The 19602-nt window shown below is 37.7% G+C and overlaps 2 protein-coding genes and 2 non-coding genes across 4 annotated transcripts; 3 read left to right on the top strand and 1 right to left on the bottom strand.

Annotated features, from left to right (window-relative positions):
- Positions 1 to 9028: 9028 nt before the first annotated feature.
- Positions 9029 to 10844, top strand: B0T23DRAFT_67138 (uncharacterized protein). The gene is made up of 2 exons (XM_062841619.1): positions 9029 to 10012; positions 10063 to 10844. The coding sequence occupies exons 1-2, from the start codon at positions 9108 to 9110 to the stop codon at positions 10736 to 10738; spliced, it is 1581 nt and encodes a 526-aa protein (XP_062695101.1). The 5' UTR covers positions 9029 to 9107; the 3' UTR covers positions 10739 to 10844.
- A 722-nt stretch (positions 10845 to 11566) lies between these two features.
- B0T23DRAFT_t73 lies at positions 11567 to 11658 on the bottom strand. Its single transcript has one exon. It is a non-coding gene; the product is annotated as a tRNA-Ala (tRNA).
- Positions 11659 to 15404: 3746 nt separating this feature from the next.
- Positions 15405 to 18878, top strand: B0T23DRAFT_393161 (uncharacterized protein; the record flags this gene model as incomplete). Its single annotated transcript, XM_062838060.1, has 6 exons — positions 15405 to 16229; positions 16289 to 17508; positions 17563 to 17723; positions 17779 to 17980; positions 18033 to 18372; positions 18453 to 18878. The coding sequence occupies 6 exons, from the start codon at positions 15405 to 15407 to the stop codon at positions 18876 to 18878; spliced, it is 3174 nt and encodes a 1057-aa protein (XP_062695100.1).
- A 442-nt stretch (positions 18879 to 19320) lies between these two features.
- On the top strand, positions 19321 to 19409 carry B0T23DRAFT_t115. The gene has a single exon. It is a non-coding gene; the product is annotated as a tRNA-Phe (tRNA).
- The last annotated feature ends 193 nt before the right edge of the window (positions 19410 to 19602 follow it).

Below are 19602 nucleotides of genomic sequence, written 5' to 3'. Positions count from 1 at the left end.
TCCCTAGCCGATTAGTAATATATTTATTATAAGGAAAATTTCGTTATAGTAGGTATTATTATAAATAATAGGTATAAGATAAAGAGTAAATAAAATTTTATATTGTAAATATTCTAAGGTAAATTGTTTATTTTTAATTTATTATTATCTAGTATTTTTCTTAAATAGAGTATATAGGGGTTAAACGATAGTACTAAAATCCTTAATTTAAATTCAATAATACCTAATAATCCCTAAGAAAGCTCTTAATTATTAGAATTCTTTACCCTTCTATTTAATAAACTTACAATCTTCCTACTAAAGGATTCTAAATACTTTGAAGGGAGAAGGTCGTCGATTATTCTCTAAATAAAAGTATCTTATAAACTTAATTTCCGGTTAATATTATTTAAATTTTCTGGCTATAATAGTATAGCTACTAAGTTCGATATTGACTAAGACCTTATTAATATTTACTAAATAATTAAAAATATACTTTTATATTCTAGGTCTAACTTTAAATTCGTTATAATTTATAATTATTAATTTAATATAAATATTATTTAGGTAGGGCCGATAAATAATCGGAATTAAATTATATAATACCCTAATTATTATTCTTAAAAATTAAACAACGGAATTTATTCCTCCTTAAGGTAGTATAATTATTCTCTTTATTCCTATTATATTCTAGAAAGTAATTATATCCCTATTCTTTTTATTAAGAGGGATTTAATTATAGTTAAAAAAGAAGTCGAAGAGGAAAAGCATTTTAAATCCTCCGAATTCTTTACTAAATTCTTTATAATTAAGAAGGATATTAAAATCCCGTAAAGTAATAATATTAATCTATTAAATATTATTAATCAATCGAAAGCCACTATCTTTTTTAAAGACTAGGAACTAATTATTCTAGTAGGCGGTATAATTATCTTCTAACATTCTTCGCTAAATTTGATCCTTTAGCAATTCGTAAACTTTCTAGTAATTAGCCTTTAATATTAGAATTAATCTATATTACCATACTGAATATAGGACCGTCCTGATTTTTTAGGGAGGGAAAATATCGGGTTTAATTTTCCCTACGTAGTTAAAATCCTAAGTAAAAGCTATTTTATAATTATAAAGAATGTAAATAGATATTTTTTATTCCTTTTTAGTTAAATTATTATATAAATCGTTAAATATAATTTGAAGGCGCTCGGGGGTTAGCCGTTCTTCTTCAAATATTTTCGAGAAATATAATATAATAATTTTATTCTATAATAACGGATAAATCTTTTTTCGTTATTTCAATTTATTTTTTAAAATTATAAAACGCTATAACTTCTATTCTAAATTTCTTTTTAATTTTAATCTATTAGAAGGTATATTGTCGATTAGTAATACCTTCTAATCTTTTTATTTATATATAATATAAGTAGCGAAATTTTTAAAGGGTATTATATTATTTAGTAATAATTAATTAACCTTCCTATTAGTAAATACAAATTTATTACTTTTATAAATTTTCTTTCTTTAGTCTATATACTTCAATTATTGTACTGACGTTTAATATTAAATAAAATTATATATTTATTTTCTAAATTCCGTTATAAACTTCTTTTCTTTAATTATAGATTAGGGAATATTCTTTATAATTATTATATTAAGTATATTACTTAATTTATTATAATTAATATTATTAAAGTCCTTAAATAAAAGTTTTTCGAATTGTTTGATATTGAGTGGTTCGTCCTATAAAAGCTCTTAGAAGAATCTTAAGACGGCCTTTTTTAATAAGTAACGTTTTTTCTAAATATATTATAAATATTTTAATAATTTATTAATTATCGAATCTTCTATCTATTTAAGGATATTGTTTTAAGCTTCGCTATTATACTAAATAGGAGCTAATATATTAACTTTAAAATTAATCCCTAAATAATTAGCGAACCTATTTAAGAGAGACAGCTATTTAGCGAATTCCTAAGTATATAGTAATACCTATATATTTAACTTTGCTCTTTCTTTCGGAATTAGGGCAGTTTTAACGATTATTTCCTCTATTAATATATTTATTAATTTGATACTGCTAATTAAATAATTTAATTTTACTTAGGTATCTTTAAAAAAGGGCTGCTTAAATATAATATTATAATACGGTAGGCAAATAGTAATAATAAAGAAATATATTTCCTATAGAATATTAATTAATTATATTTAATTATATACTTCCCTAATAAAATCCCGTTTACCGCTATTACTATTTATATTTAATATTCTAGTATTAGTAATAATTAATTTATATTCCTTAGTTAAATTATAAGTAATTATATTTACTTTTACGTTAATATTAAGGAGGGTTCTAATTTTTAACCCTTTTTACTATAGGGAGATAAATAAGGTTAGTAGAATAAATATCCTAATTACATTCCCTAAATACAATAGGTAGGAGAGTTTGTATAAGTAGGCATATAATTGTATAAGAATAATTACCTCTATTATATAATTAAAAGCGGATTTCAATATATTTTCCCGAATAAGCTTAATTGTACCGTCTAATCTTTAATTTAAATAATAGATAGAGGTTTTAGTAGAATCCGAATTTTCTATACTATTGTTTAAGTTTCCTATAATAAATATACTATTAATTTTATATTGGGTTATAGGAATAACCTTATTTATTTCTTTAAATTAATTAATTATTACGCTACCTTTATAAGAAATTTTAATAATATTCTCCTTATTTAGGTTAACTTTATACTAGATTAGAATAATAAATATAATTACAAATTATTAATCTATATAATATAATTCCCTAATTTAATAAGGAATATTATAATTAGTAATTTTAGAAATAAAAGGGTATTATTCTTTTACCTATTAGATAGCCTCCTTCGTAATAACATTAGTATTAATTATTTTAATAGGCTTTATAAATAAAATATTAAATCTTATATTTTCTTTATTAAAATCGAGGGTTAGTAGATTAATTATTTTATTTTCTATAATTAATTTAAAAATCTTTATTGGCCGGTTTACTAGAAGTATTTAATTAATTTTTAAGGAAGGGGGTTAAAGCAGATTATTCTCAAATATAATAGTACTATTATTAATAATATCCAATTACTATAACTGCTTAATTAAATAGTTGGAGAAGGATACTTCTCCTATAAAATTTATAATTTATTTACTAAACCCTCTTATATTAATATTTTAATTAAATAGCCTCGGATTAATTATAATATTAATTAACTTCTAATAAGTATCCTTAATTTTATAATTTAAAGATTATATTCTTTAAAGGAATTATACTTAATCTACCTTAAACTTATATAATATTTTTACAAAAACTATAAAAGGATTTCGATATTTAAATTATATGGAGGAATTTATAGGGGCTTCTATATAGTGTAAGGAAGAAAGTATTTATTTAGTAAATATAATATCGTTTTCCAATTTCAATATATCTTTAAGGAACGTATTTAGTAAGTTATTAATTAAAAGTAATAATAGCCCTATAGTAGTAAAATTAGACTCTTCTAATACGTTCTCTATTTCTTTAAGTACTTATCCTTCAAATGATAATTAAATTAAATAATTTTTAATAATATAAGATTAATTTATAAAGTAATTACTAAGATTTTAGGGATATTCTACGGACGTTTAATAAATTGTAACGACTTTATATTCGATTAGAAATCTTTAGTATACTTTTTAAATAATATTTAATTTATTAATTATATAATAATAATTTAATAAATTAATATCCGTTATATTTATAAAGGTATTCGTACTATTATTCTATTACTATTATCGACTACGGGTATTATTAAGTAGTAAGGAGAATTCTAATTCGAAGTAATATTTTTCTTTAATATTTAAATATTTTTCTCCTAATAATTGAAAATAGCCTTATATTTAGGAAATATCCTATAAATTACTATTCAAAATTATATTAAAAATTTTAATTTCCTATCTTTAATAATTAATATTAATAATTTATTAGGAATAAAATTATTATAATCCTCTTTATTACTAATAGTAATAATTATTTAGGAAGTGTATATAGGATTCCGAAATTGAAAGACTACTAATTTACCCTTCTAAATATTATCTACTATCTTTTAATATTAGTTCTAATAATAATTACTACCGTACTAATAGTAACGGATCTAATAAGAATTTCTACGGCTTTAATTCCCTCCTCTATTACTTCTCTATTTACTTCTTATAAAGGAGCTGTTTATATATCCTCCTCCTTCGTTAGTAGTGCCTCCCTAATTAATTATTAATAAATAATTAATTTAAACTTCCTCCTTTTATTTCTTTACTAACTTTTTATTAAATTAAAATTATATAAACTTTATTTAACTAAATTCTTTAATTATTTTATTAATATCCAATTTCTTAATTAAATAGGAAATAATAAGTATTAAAATAGTAGTTTAATTTACTAAAAGAATTTTTTTACAAAAAAGTTAATTAGAATTGCTATTTAATCCAATTAAATTACCTCTCTTTTTAACGACTACTAATACTTTCTTTTCAATTTAATTTATATTAAGGCTATTATTTAATAAAATAACTACTTCATCGTCAATACGAATATTATTTTTAAAGTCGAAATACTCGTAAATAACCTTAATTATTTTAATATAAAATTATAATTAAATTATTTAATAGACCTTTTCTTTAAAGCTTATAATTATTATAATTATTCGCCTAGGCCTCTTCATAAATTTTTTATAGAAATTGTATACTATTATAAATTAAGTAAAATCCTTCTCCTTATCCAATTACTTTATTAAAAGTATTAAATACCGAAGTACTACTTTAACAATCTTCTCTCTATTATAGAGAACTAATTTACTATAAAAGACTTTCAACAAAGTAGTTTTACTATTTATTTAATTAAAGTCTAATACTAAGAATTCTCGTTTTAAAAAATAATAGAACTTTTTCTATATCTAAATACCCTTATTAATAGTATCCTTCGCTATTTTTCTACAAATCTTTCGAACGTCCAATATATACTACTAATACTAAGTATTTAATTTAACTTCGTTAGAAAAGCAATAATTTTAAACCCTATTATTAAATTCCTTTAAGTATATAAATATATTCTTCCCTTTAAATTGTATATTAAATATATAATCCTTTATAAAGGAAATTATAAAAGTCTTACCTATTAATATTTATATTAAATATATATTAAATAGACTTTTAAGCGGGTCTATACTTAAATTTTACTATAATTTATACTTAGGCTCTTACGGCTATTCGGACTATTTAAATATTATAATACTTAGTCCTAATAATCCTAAAGAAGGATATTAATAATTATTAAAAAAGGTAGAAGTAAAAGTAATAGAATAATAATTTTAGGAATTCGAAGGATACTATTTAAATTTAAAACCTTAGGAATAACTAATTTTTAATTTAATATAATAAAGTCCTAAAAATAATTAAATAAATCGTAAAAAAAATAATATAAAGAGGCGGAGGCCGGGTTCGAACGCTAAGTAAAGGGGTAAATAAAATATATAAATATAAAATACGAATAGAATTAAATAAGTTTAGTAGTAAATTTTAAATAGTAGGCTAATTATATCCGCTACTATCCCCGTAATAAAGGATCTAATAATAATCTTCTTTATTTAAATTAGGTAAAAAATTCCCTAAAAGGATCGGCAATAAGTTTCTTAATAGGATAAATAAAGGCGTCGGAGATTAATTAAATTTTAGAAAAGGAAAAAAAGTAATTTTTAATATAGGAATAGAAGAAAGAAGAATAGAATTTAGGAGAAATAATAAAAATAGTTTTAATACTAATATAGGAGCCTAATATAACGTTCCCTAATTAATATCTAAAATTAAGATTATAAAAATGTTCCGGTTATTTTAAATTTTATTAATATTATTTATACTATTTATATACTTATCTTTATTATATCTTTTATTTTACCCTCCTTTCTTTTCTTTTTCTCAATTAAGGATCTTTATTCCTCTTTTAATTATTTCTCTTCTAATAAAATATTTATATACCTTTTCTAATTAGAAATCTCTTATTAGCATTCTTCTTTTTATCCTTCTAATATCCCTTTTTTCTTTCTTTTCTTAAATAAAAGGAATTTCTTCAATTCTTATTTTCTATTCTTTTCCTTCTTATTATTTCTATTATTAATATTCGTAAAAGGTAATTCCTATTTATATTAATAATATTATTATTAAAGCCCTTCTAATAAAGATTTATAATAATTAATTACTTCCTCTCGGTTCTTTAAAACGTAATAATAATAATAATTACAATCCCGAAAATCTATTAATAATAATAGTCGATATATTCCGTAAAGGAGGAATTCAGAAATAATAATTAGTACCCTTCCTTTTAAAGAATTAATTATAAGCTTTCGAAGAAAAGGGTCTAAGGGCTATCTAATCTTTCTATATTTAAGTAAAGGTTATATACTACTAATTTAAAAATAGTAATCCTTAAAGGCCTAATATTAATATTTACTTTAATTATCGATAGATTCTTTTATTATTTATTATTCTCAAATAGTCTTTCAACTAAACTACCGCTTAAATAGCCTATTAATTATCTATTCTTATTATTATTTAAATATTATTAATTAAATATTCATTTATTTATTAAATTATATAATTAAACTACTACAATTTAGTAATTTATTTATCGTCTATATTTCCTTACATTCAATTATTATCGCTTAAATATTCGTTTATATATTTTTTTTATTAATTAATTATACTATTATTCGTACTCCGACATTATATCCGAATAGTAATTAGGTAATTATTAATTAGTTACGTTATTACTAATTGTAATATAGCTACTAATATAATTATATATCGGTTATTATCGAAGGCCCCGGACTATAATAAATATCTGGTACTAAGGATTTTTATTCTTTTTTAAAATAAGGCTATTCAAGTTTTTTTGTAATAATTAATCAAATATCGTTAATAAATATTAGGCAAACCTCAACGAAGATAGGAAATTATAAATTCCCTATATTCGTTTTAATTAATTTAGTATAGAGTTTTAATACTTATTTCATTCTTATTACTAATTTAAAATAGTAAGAAAATTATAATAATAATACTAATACTACTACGACCAATACGATGTATAAGGACTGTAATTCTTAGCTATTTAATTAAGTAAAATAGTAGGTAATTTTCAAATCTTTTTGGATGGTCGAAATAGGAGGTATTAAATTAAATACGATTTATTAGAATTATATATTTATTAAATAGCTTAATATTTAATTTTCGCCGGAAAACAAGGGTAACTATCGGATCTTTCAATATCTTTCTTTCAAACGTAAACGGAAATACGAATAAACATTTCCCTAAAAAGGATAAAGGATTACTCAACATACTAAACAAATAAAGATAAATAATTAGCGACTATCAAAAACTAATCTTATATAATTAAAAATTACTAAAGAACTAAAAAAAACTAATTATTCAATTTAACAAAAGGTTAATATTTTATTTATCTCCCATCCTATTTCCTCATATTCAATCTCCTTCTTTTTCCTTTCTTTTTCCACACTAACTGTCCAGGTTTACTCAATCTAGAAAGTACTTCCCTAATCCTATATACTTTGAAAATTTTTGAGAAAAATCACTGCTAAAAACCAATACATATGTTCCCATATACCACCCCAAATCAATAATATTATTACCCCTCCCTCTACTATAGCCGGAATTATTATCTTCCTCTAATTAGAAATCCCGATTGCTTTTATTTAATTATTTATTAATTACGGGGATTAAGATTTGATTTAAGTATATTTGTAAATTTATCTTCCTATTTTTATTCGTTGTTTAGTATCTAATTAATTTAAATTTAAACTCCAAATCGATAGTATCCTATACATATACTTTATTATTATTTTTAGTCTCGGGAGCTAGGCGTTTATAGATATTCTTAAGTTTATTTTGTTGACTTTGCTTCTTTAATATATATTAGCGACCTATAGTCTTTTGTTTCTAGCTAAAGTGTAATTCGTTAGAGTAATAAAAAGTAAAGAAGTTTTTTTAGTTAAATTATTTAAATATTCGTTTATATTGGCTAACCCGGACCTTATATTTTTTAGGAGAAATATATTCTTTTATTTTAATGATAAATTTTTTATATTTATACTAGTATTAATTAGGGTTTCCCGAATTTATTATTGGTATTTAGAATTAACGTTTTTCACTTACCCCTCTTCTTTTATCGCCTAGCGAATCGTAAGAATAGAAGCTTTAGTATTATAAATGTTGGCCAATTGGGTATCCTATGGCAAATCCGGTACTTCTTCTAGATATTTATCATACATTTGTATGATTTTATTGGTGTGCTTCCGGCTTAGCTTCCTCTTTCTACTGCGAGTTTCGCTATATGCGGTCGGAGTTGTACGTCGGTTGTTATTATTTCGAATGCGGGTTACTATCCTTCGACTATAACCAATATATATAGTTAGATACCGGTCTGTAAAGCTTATGCCCTTGGTTTCTTTAAGGAATTTAGCGAAGTCGATGACGCCTTTGGCGTGCGCCTTCGTTGGAGTATCGAAAAGATTAGGCATTTTAACGATAATGAAAAAGATCACGAAGTAGACAATGGAAAGAAGCTAGTATTTATATTACTAGAATCTATGACGCAGATTAGGTGGTGACGACGTGGCTGTTAAGCGAGCAGTAGCCCCACAAACCAAGCGTAACCGACGCCCCCCATTTTTTTCACCACCTGGGCAGGCACTTTTCTTGGCATCAGTAACAAGGGTGAGCCGACAGCGGGGGACTGAACGAAATGTTCTGGGGCAGTTTTGGAGCAGTTTTGCGGCCGAGCGGGGGCAAAGAAGCCAAAAGATTTCGGGGGACCCTCGGTGTCCAGCCGACCAATTCAGCGCGCATTGGATCGATTTGGCCATTGGCATTGCAGCAGAATTTCCACCGATCCATTTTCCCTAGGTTGCGCGCAAATTCTAAGTTCTGTCCTCGGCCCTTGATTGCCCTCCGTCCGCCAACTTTCCGCACTCCACTTCCGTGCTTCGACTTGTTGTCTGCATCAGCTTGAAGGCTGCGTCTCCCAGGTTTTTCCGCAGGACGGTCCAGCTGGGATAGCAAACATGAACGCATATAGGCATGTCCTAAGGACGTCGCCGGGGGCTCCGTTGAGAGCCGCGGCCGTTCCTCATACCACCCATGTCAGGTCACCGGCGACCAGCCGGCTCTTGTCCAGCCGCGCTTCCCGTGTCAACACCACCGAAATTCGCATCTCTCCCGCCACGCCCATCTCCGCGCAGGAGATTCCTCTACTAAGGTCGCCTTTTACCCCTAACGCGATACAAGCCCGCTCGTTCCACGCCTCGTTCCGCGCGCTGCAGCAACAGGAGCAGCCTAAGCAGCAAACGCCAGAGACCGAACCCAAGGCGCAAGAAGAGCCCACTGAAAAGAAAGAGTCCAAGTCTGAAGAAGCAAAGGAGGAGAGCGAGAATTCAGAGGGCGAGCCCAAGAAGGAAAAGAAGGAGGATGCGCCGCCTCCACCTCCCCACGGTGACAAGACACCCTGGCAGGTCTTCATGGAGACCATGCAGACCGAGTTCAAGCAGTCTCAGGAATGGAACGAGTCAACCAAGGCATTGGCCGCCTCCGCCAACCAGATCGCAGAGAGCGAGGCCATTCGCCGTGCACGACAGGCGTACGAAGCCACCTCTGGTACTGTTTCCTCTACGGCTGGCAAGGTTGTCAAGACCACCGCGACTGCCGTCGGCAAGGGTGCTCAGTGGACTTGGGAGACGCCAGTGATGAAGGGAGTGCGTAAGGGCGCCAACATCACCGGAGAGGTTCTGGACAAGGCGACGAAGCCTATCCGCGAGACTGAGGCTTACAAGAACGTGAAGGAGGTCATCGATGACGGAAGCAGCTCCAGATATGGCGGCTGGGCTGAGAAGGAGGAGCGTAGGAAACGCAGAGAGAAGTGGCTGAAGGAGTCAGCTGGCAAAGGCCCTCAGATCTTTGAGGAGGATCCCAAGTAAGAACAAGTCCTGCGGACATATCTGGTTGATTTGCTAACTGTTTTAGTGCCGGAACCCACGTCACTCTCCACAAAGATGCTGCTTGGAAGGAGGCATGGAGGGATTTCCGCGACTCCAACAAGTTCGTCCAGAATGTTTTCGGCTTGAAGACCGTCTACGAGGAGTCGGAAAACCCCCTCATCTCCACTGCTAGGAGTATCACCGACAAGATCGGCAGTTTCTTCGCCGAAAACGAGACCGCTCAGGTCATCAAGAAGCTTCGCGAATTGGACCCCGGCTTTAACATGGAGAATTTCCTTATGGAGTTGCGCGAGTACATCCTTCCTGAAGTCCTCGAGGCGTACGTCAAGGGCGATGTTGAAACACTGAAGCTCTGGCTCTCGGAGGCCCAGTACTCCGTCTATGAGGCTTTGACCAAGCAGTACCTCCAGGCTGGTCTCAAGTCCGACGGACGCATTCTCGACATCCGTGGTGTTGATGTTCTCAAGGCGCGGATGCTTGAGCCTGGTGACATTCCTGTTTTCGTCATCACGTGCAGGACTCAAGAAGTTCACGTTTACAAGAACGCCAAGACTGGAAAGTTGGCGGCCGGTATGGAGGACAAGGTTCAGCTTGTGACCTACGCCATCGGCATTACTCGTATTCCTGAGGATGTCAACAACCCCGAGACCAGGGGCTGGAGATTGATCGAGATGCAGAAGAGCGGGCGTGATTACATCTAAGCCCGCATTTTTCCCAACGAGCGTGTCTTTTAAGGTGAAGGAGCACGCTTTTGCCACATCACCACTCGGCGTCGAGCGCTTGTTTATGTTCACTACACTATTATCGGTTGCGGCAACCAAGAATAAATGTATCATACCAAAACTGGGATCTGGTCGCATGGGGGCCATTGGGAGTTTCGGAATCTTCGTCGCACATGTATAGAAAGGCAGGCTACGGAGCGGGCGCCTTGAGCATTTCCAGCATAAACACACCACTCTGAATAAGGGCATACGGATCAAAGATTGGTGCCATGACGAAATGGTCACACTGTACAATATAATAGCGGGACTGAGGGCAGTCACAAAAGAGCTGTGGAGCGAAACAGATATAGGCGTTTTGAAGCGATACCCGCTTTTGTACAGAACAATGACATTGGTTCTTTGGATAGGACGTTGGTATCGATCCTCTGCCTGTGCTTAAATCATCTCCCCCCTCCCGAGCCTCCTCCGTTGGTTTGTTTTTAAGCTGAGTAACCGCCTCCAATGGCCTTGTATAGTGCATGAAAAAATATTTCATTAAGCAATTATACGCAAAGGTACCGTGCGAATGTAGACCATAGCTGAGACTTGGTGTCGTTAATTCTCTCGATTCACCAGATCTCACATGTGATAAGCCCCAGTACATTGGTCGAGACTGTCAAGTGACCGGATCTCAGCAAGACAAAAACACGCGCACGCCGGGAAAAAAAAAAATCTCCAAAAAAAAATATTAAAAAGTCAAGGCATCTGGTACAATGTTGATGCAACGAAAACGAAAAGGCTTTCTGAGACTCAAAAAGTCAAAAGAATTGGATGCACCGCGGATCGAACGCGGGACCGTCTGTAGAGCAAGATAGAAATTTCAATGCAAAACAGAAATCATACCACTAGACCATGCACCCATGGTTATTAGATCATAATTCATTGATACCCTATATTGTACCAACACAATTCTCTCCTCAAACGGCACCATATGCTTGCCATTTTCGCCTCATGAACGAGCGCTTTTCTCGGCAGCATTCAACATCAACTGTCTATCTAGAGGTACATAACCGTGGGTGTGTGGTTGGGGCAAGAGAGTGGGTGTTGCGTGCTTCTACAGATATCCCCAACCACACACCCACGGTTACAATTCTTGAGGTGGTCTGCGTCGCGTTTGTCCCACCCGACCTGCATACCTATGCTACACAGCCCAGGTACTGGGCCGAAGGGCGCGGCAGGTATTGTCTCCGGCCTTGCCATGCTTGCCCATGAAACCCAGCATTGCCGGTCATTCATGTACGCCGCCTCCCTCCTACGAACGTTGTGTTGCCACACAATACGCCCATACCCATTCCCATCTGGCACGAGTGTCGTTCCAAACTGGGAGTAGGGCAAAGCCACTTTGCGCTTCGTCACTTCTATTTACGGGGTATGACGAATCGCTGATCTCGAGCGGTCTAGACAGACTGATGGCTTATATGAAGCATTCAAGAAAGTCGTTTCAGTCGCAGGCCGGGCAAATAAGAACACCGGTGATAGTGCCTAAATGAAAGAGATAGCCCACGATGGCGGGACCGAATAGGACCGAGCCGGACAGAAACCGAAGTCGAGATTATTCGGATCACCGCCGACGCCAAGGCCGGCTTCGGGGTGGAGCACGCGGAGCCGAAAACGACACGGGCTTCGAACCGGAACAAGCTTTTGACAGCGAGTTTCTCTCGTTTTGTTGAGAATTACCATAGGCTTGTAGTCTGAGACCCCCTTGACGGGCTGGTCGAGCACCGTCTCAAACACTGCAACACGGCGAAGCGGAAGTTTGCTCGGGACGACAGTTCGACAGGGTTTGATGGGTAACTGTCTTCCCTGCTGTGCACCAATTGCATACTCGGTGCAACGCGAAAAGGATGCTTGCCGTCCTACTTCTTATCGCATCGACTCCAGGCCCCTTGGCCAAGAGCATACACGTCCTCCCTATATACAACGCGAAGCATCGACAAAGCAGGGGATAACCATTATGCCTTCATTGTCATGTTGCTTGTTGAAGCACGACAATCTGCCACATGGAGCGATTATTGTTACTCTTGCAGGCTCGCTGGCAATGTAGCAATGGAGATCCATAAGACTGCTCTCGTTGCTTCTCCTTCCGTTTTCTGTGCGGGCCTCTCTCCGGCGGTCAGACTGTCTCAGTCCAGATTGACCAAGGTGTTAATCACTTTAGCCTCTTACAAACATGATCAGAAATACCTGTCGGAATGTATGATTCGAATGGTCCCGAAACCATCTCATGGAGTCAACAGCACAAATTTTGTCTTTGTGTTGATCAAAAGTGTGACGACAGATGCTCACCGAGACTATTAGATGCTTGGCGGAAATAACAGGGGTCAATTCGCAAGAGCAACAAGCATCCCAACCTCAAAGGCGCCACTAAACTATGCTGGAGGTCAGGAAGAAGGAAAAAGAGAATATGGCCATACCTACCAAGAGCTAACAAGTCCCGTCGATCGAGCATGGCCTCACAAGGCTCTCCTGCATTCAAGTCTGAAGACTCTGCCAATATGGGTGTCGACGCCCACATTGGGCGTGCCTAGGGTCCTTTGCACACCGTCTCTTTCTTTTCACGCGAAGCATGCCAGCTGGGAAGCCTAAGACACAACGGGCTGCTCCATCGCACCAGACGCCTCCATGTCCGACCCACGAGATGGTGTGGAACAAAAGCTTAGACGCCGCCGGGTTGGCTTAGTTGTGTAACGTACAATAACTTTGTGTCTTTTTTTCTTTCTTTCTTTCATTTGGCTAGTTGTCCCAACACCATCCTATCATATTCTCCTACTCGTTCGCGACGTGGCAGTATTCTTTTCTGGTTGCGCTACTCATGGTAAGCCTTTCCTGCTTCTGATGTCTTCGCAACAAACAGCCTTATTTCCAACTGTCAGATACCATGCATACTCCCACACATCCGCCGACTCTTCCTCTCCTCTTTGCACAATAAGCCAGTCTTCATTTATGCCGACCCTTAGTTCGACATCTTTCGATATCGAAGGACAAGCTAGGCTTGGACATACACGACATCAAACAGCTTCCCAACTTTCAAAGTTTGCGCATTGCAAGCTTACAGAGGATCCGACGTGGTACATTCATAGTACGCATCGGGACAACATATATAAGGCGTTTTTTGTGTCAAGCAGGCATAGTGAGGGCTTCATTTCTGCCGCGCTCTGTAACACACTATGCTCATTGTTAGCTCGGCAAGGAGAACCGACTCATAAGCGGCTTGTCCCGCATATATGGCAAGGTTCAAAGAGTCATCGATAACTCTCTAGATCCGAGCGGCTCGACGAGGCTTGAAAACCCAAGGAATCATCGACGTCAGCCAAAAAAAAAAAAAAAAAAAAAAAAAAAAAAAACAAGACATAGGGATATAAACGTGCTACCAGACAGAAAGGATCACTCTAGGAGGCACCAGCAACTGTTACAACAACACAGAACACGTGGAAAGGAAGCCACCACCAGAAGAAACGAGCAGAGCCCCAGGACAAGCTAGTAATCTTCCAGTTTGACAGGAATCAGATCACAGACAAGGCTGGACTTTTGCGATCTCTCTTGGGCCCGTTTTTTTGGCGAAGAAAGCATGGGTACGAGCAGTTTCCCAAACAGACATTTGGTTTGATCAGCTCAAAAGCCTGGAAACAGAGGATAGCCCAGTTTCTTTTCCGCTGAGGAAACAGTGGTTGGTCAAAGTTGGGAGTAGTTGTGTGCCAGGGCCATTCAGGTGTCTAGTGTACTCTCATCAAGGCGGCAAAAAGGTACAACGGCCAGAATCCTCAAGAGCAAATATCCGCCGCTTCGTATTTCGTCAGTTAGACAGGCAGCAACGGGAACTTTGCCAACCACTGATCACAGCCGTTGGGGGGCTCCTCAATTACATCACTGCCCCTGGTGCCTCTGGCTCAGCTGTTGAGGTCGCCCTTGCCTTCCTCAAACTCAGCCTTGCAACAGGATTACCGACATTTGGAAGCGTGCCTTCCCTCTCAACCAGCTGTTGTGTTATTGGCTGGACGACGGCTGTGCCTGGACTTCTTTGTTGCGGCCGCCTCGCGCAGTACTACACCTTCCCTTTCAAAGAAGAGTGACATAAACCTCCCGTTAGTTCCCCTTCACCCTAAACTCGGACGTATTCCCAAACCAACGAATTGGAAGCTCCCAGGCGGCGCTTTTATCCAACAATATTAGGGAAGGTACCGCTGCTTCCAAGTGAGCTCAACGTTGCCGTGGTCGATCCGTTTGAGACACAACTCCCATCGTCTTCCCCTCCATTTCTTCTTCGACTACCACCATTTCCGAACTTCTAGCCAGAAGCTGTCCGGTACCTCGACGTGAGTTTCAGGCGAAACCAGCTGGCCTTGTTGACCATCTTCCAACACTTATGATCTCAGAAACGAACTTGGGCCACCAGGTAAAGTCCCTTCCCCTAACAAGATCCTCATATGATTTTCATGAGCTGTTCTTTTGGGAAAAGCTAACGAAGGACAGCAGATTAGTTCTGCTTACCCACCAACATAACCCACCTTACTTGGCCGAATACACACCATTCATCCTTGACACGACAGCACTCAGCGGCATTGCTTACAGGAGCCTCTGAGCTGACGCTCGGCTGTTCATCAAAACGATGCCAAACTTTGAGGACAGCAGCTTGGCTCACGCCAGTTTTGATCCTCGGGTCAAACAGGCATTGTTATGTCTTCATTACGGTTATCCTACGGCCGTGTTTACCTACTACATTATTTCGACAACGCTAGCTGTGTGCACGCTGCAAACAAAATCAGCACAAGAAAACCATGGTCGTCGACGTTCTATACTCTGGCTGCTCGTATTCATCATCCTCACATACGTGTTGCAGCTCATCGATTTGGGTGTCAAATTCTTCATCCAACACGGATTCCCTGCCGAGCAAGACGTTACCATTGGCCTCCTTTCCAGTATTCTGGTGTTTGGCGTTGAGTTCGCTGGACTCGTACACTCAAAAGCCCCCGTGTGGTACCCCTTCATTGGATCGTTCGTCATGGCATTGCTTCTCGAGCCCCTAATTGCGGCCCTGTCTTTCCTTGCTCGATCATCACCCACCCTGAGTTATTCCGATATCTTCAGTATCTCCACCATTTCCGCCCGGTATCTTGCTCTTGCCCTAGCAGTAGCGGCTCACATCACAGCTACTTGCAGCTTCAGGCGGGAGAAGGGTAGTGATGCCGAGAGACAAGGGTTGCTGAAGGCATCAAATAGCAGTTCGACCACCGAGGTATTCGCTAATCAGGACGGTGACAACTCTACTAATGACTATGGATCTACCTCGACAAATTCAACCGACGAAAGCTCATCCCCTCCGAATGATCGCGTCGAATCCCCTTACGAACGACGACAGCGACAGGCAGCCGAGCTGATGGAGAAACGCTTGAAAGAGAAAGGAAACTGGGTAACCTACGCCAAGAGCTTCATGGTTCGTTTTCGAGGATTTCGCTTAAAGCCACATGCTCATAATGCTGATGATTCGTTTAGATTTTCTTTCCGTATGTCTGGCCCGTCGGCAACCGAGGGCTCCAGCTTCGAGTCTTTCTCGTTGGCTGCTGCTTGATGGCCATGAACTTTATCCATGTGCTGATTCCACGACAAATAGGAATTGTCATGGACAGTCTTGGGGGAGTCAATCACAAGGATCCGTGGACACAGGTTCTCATTTTTGCAGGCCTCAAACTTACTGCCTCCGAAGCTGGCATTTCGCTGTTACGCCAGTGGTTATGGATTCCAGTTGAGAGCTACTCCACGTCTCGCATCTCCACGGCTGCATATTCGCATGTTCTCAACTTATCATCCGATTTTCACGACTCCAAGAGCTGTTCAGATATAGAGATGGCGATCATGTCGGGTACCAGCATATCAAATATGCTTGAGTCTATTTGTTTTCAAGCTATTCCCATGCTCATTGACATGGGAGTTGCCTTTATCTACCTCTCGGTCACATTCGGCCCTTACGAGGGTTTCATCACCATTGCGACCGCAACCGTCTTCTGTTATATCACGGCGATCATGCTGTCAGGACTAAAGGAGGTTCGAAGGAGTCAAGTGAGCGCTTACTTTGAGGAACATTACGTCCGTCATGCCGGGATTCAGGGCTGGTCAACTGTCAGCTCTTTCAATCAGATCAGCCATGAGGAAACCCGCTATTCCGACGCTGTTAACAACAACGTGGGGCATTATCGGAAAGTCCTTCTGGGATACTATCTGGCTTATGCGTTCCAGTCGATGGTTTTACTTTGCGGTCTTCTAGCTGGGGCTTTCCTTGCTGTAAGCCAGATTACACAAGGGCAAGCGACTCCAGGCCAGTTCGTGATGTTGTTGACCTACTGGTCTCAGTTGGTTTCCCCGCTTACCTTCTTTGCTTCGCTTGGGAAGAGCATTTCGGGTGATCTAATTCGCGCTGAGTCCCTATTGGACATCATGCAAATGAAGCCGACTGTCCTCAGCAGAGAAGGGGCACCGCCACTCGACTTTCAAGGAGGACATGTTCAATTCGAGAACGTATCCTTTTCCTACGACAAGAAAAAACCGATATTGAAGAGCGTCAACTTTGAGGTAGATCCTGGAACAAGTGTGGCTTTCGTCGGGGCTACAGGAGCAGGAAAATCAACAATGCTCAAGCTTCTCGACCGCTTCTATGATGTAACCGGTGGCTCAATCAACATTGATGGGCAAGATATTCGGGACGTTAATCTGTTTAGGTAAGTATCCATAGAGGATATCTAATGGGCCGAGGAGCTAATACCAACGTGTAGCTTGCGAGCCCGAATCGGTGTCGTGCCGCAGAATCCTATTCTATTTGATGACACAATCATGAACAATGTTCGCTACGCAAAGCTTTCAGCCACTGACGAAGAGGTTCACGAAGCTTGCAAGGCAGCCAGTATCCACGAGCAAATCCTGACCTTCACAGACGGTGAGAAGATAATCTGGTCTGCGAAGTTGGATTCTTAAAGCTAATGGTGTCAAAGGCTATCAGACCCGTGTCGGCGAGCGTGGTGTCAAACTCTCCGGCGGCGAGTTGCAACGGGTGGCTATCGCGCGTGCCATCCTCAAGAGGCCTGCTATCGTATTGCTTGATGAAGCCACGTCTGCAGTCGATACCGAGACAGAGCAAAAGATTCAGGAAGCACTCGGTAAACTATGCAAGGGACGCACGACGTTCATTGTTGCGTATGTTTTGATAAAACCACCACCGTTGTGTGCCATACTAACAGAGATTTAGGCATCGACTATCCACTATTATGAACGCCGACAAGATCATGGTCGTTACCGGCGGAGAAATCGTGGAGGAGGGAAGCCACGAAGACCTGATCCGAGCAAATGGGAAGTATGCCGAGCTTTGGTCCAAGCAGATCTTCATCAAGCCGAAAGTGAAAGACGCTACTGAGGTCAAGCCAACGTCAGTAAAGAAGACCTCAGGCATTGTCAATGACTTAACCCCTGACAAAACCAAGTTGGAATTGGTGAAAGTCGAAAGCTCTACGGCGCTAAAGATTAGACCTGCTAACCAGCAGCAATCTCCGGCAACCGAGACAAAGAACACTCCAAGCCATCAGAAAGAGGTATAGATCGACCAATCATGTATTATCCTTACTTTAAGCTTGATACATGCTTGGCTGGTTCTAACCATCTTCCGATGTAGCATTTGAAGTTGAACCCAGCTGCTCCAACCTTCACACCTCGATCGGTCGCTGCATCATCTCCGCGGGTCACTATAAGTCCAATGAGGCTGAATTGCAACAGCGGAGAGTACATCGAGAACGTGTCGCCACTCAGTCCTGCTGGGATTGCTCCGGCCCAACTGATACAACACTTCCCTTCTCCGGTTATGATGGTCGCAGCGCCGTATCAGTTATTCCAGACTATACAGCCGCCCGCGAAAGCCGGGTGCAGTGCAGAACGATTTGCAAAGATTACAACCGCGACCGGCGAAGAGGAAACTAGCTCTCAGACTGGGCAATCCGGGGGAGCTGCTCCTAGTTATGGAGGACTAAAGTGCCCTGTTTATTCTCGAAGGATTCAATCAAGGAGCGAACCATTGGGACCAAGTGTCTCTCCAAGCGTCTGATTTTTAGAAAGGCGCTGTATCATTGTGCATTTTTTCTCGAACATGGGCACTGCATGCTCATTCCTTTTCATTGTACCTGACGGCGGCGTAGCATATTACCAGGTTTTCGTGACTAGCAATGAGCAGCACAATCATACATTCAATAGTCAATTCAGCACGGAGGGTTGTTAGTATGCACCTGGTCGATAGACGGTTTAGGTGGCTGTTATTCTCGTCCAACAGTCTTATGCCCAGATTTTCATAGCTCTCGTCCAATTAAACGACTTCTATTAACCCTAAGTCTCACGAAAGTGAAGACTCTTTTCGGCCATTTGATACATCAAATTGGCAAAACTGATATGCGTCGTCTCACTCGATCTATATAAAGTTCTTTGGAAGACTCAACGGCCGCACGTTTGCTGATCATACTATAAGCAAACCCTTTACCTGTTATTAAATAATAGCGGGTTTAGCTCAGTTGGGAGAGCGTCAGACTGAAGTCCACTTCACTCATAAATCTGAAGGTCGTGTGTTCGATCCACACAAACCGCAATTTTTTGCTTTCTCTTTCTTTTTATCTCTTTTCTTTTCTTGTTTTCGAAGGTCACTGGTCGTGTTTCTAGTGCCCTGTGTATATTTCCCTTCTTGAAGGCTCAAGGCAGGGGAGTGAGAATAGGTGGTGAATGGTGGTAGTTATAAGGATAAGGGATGGTAGGACTTCTCTTTGGACAGACGAACGGTTTAT

This window comes from Neurospora hispaniola (assembly GCF_033458365.1).
Source record: "Neurospora hispaniola strain FGSC 10403 chromosome Unknown B0T23scaffold_2, whole genome shotgun sequence".
Classification (NCBI taxonomy): domain Eukaryota; kingdom Fungi; phylum Ascomycota; class Sordariomycetes; order Sordariales; family Sordariaceae; genus Neurospora; species Neurospora hispaniola.
The sequence above is the reverse complement of the archived record's forward strand: the minus strand, read 5'-3'. Positions and strand labels throughout refer to the sequence as shown.

What these genes read in the sequence shown, in the direction of transcription:
- B0T23DRAFT_67138 (XM_062841619.1), top strand. Translation starts at nt 9,108, where the DNA reads ATGAACGCATATAGGCATGTCCTAAGGACGTCGCCGGGGGCTCCGTTG. An exon ending in ATCTTTGAGGAGGATCCCAA is followed by an intron (nt 10,013 to 10,062) that starts GTAAGAACAAGT and finishes TAACTGTTTTAG; the next exon opens with TGCCGGAACCCACGTCACTC.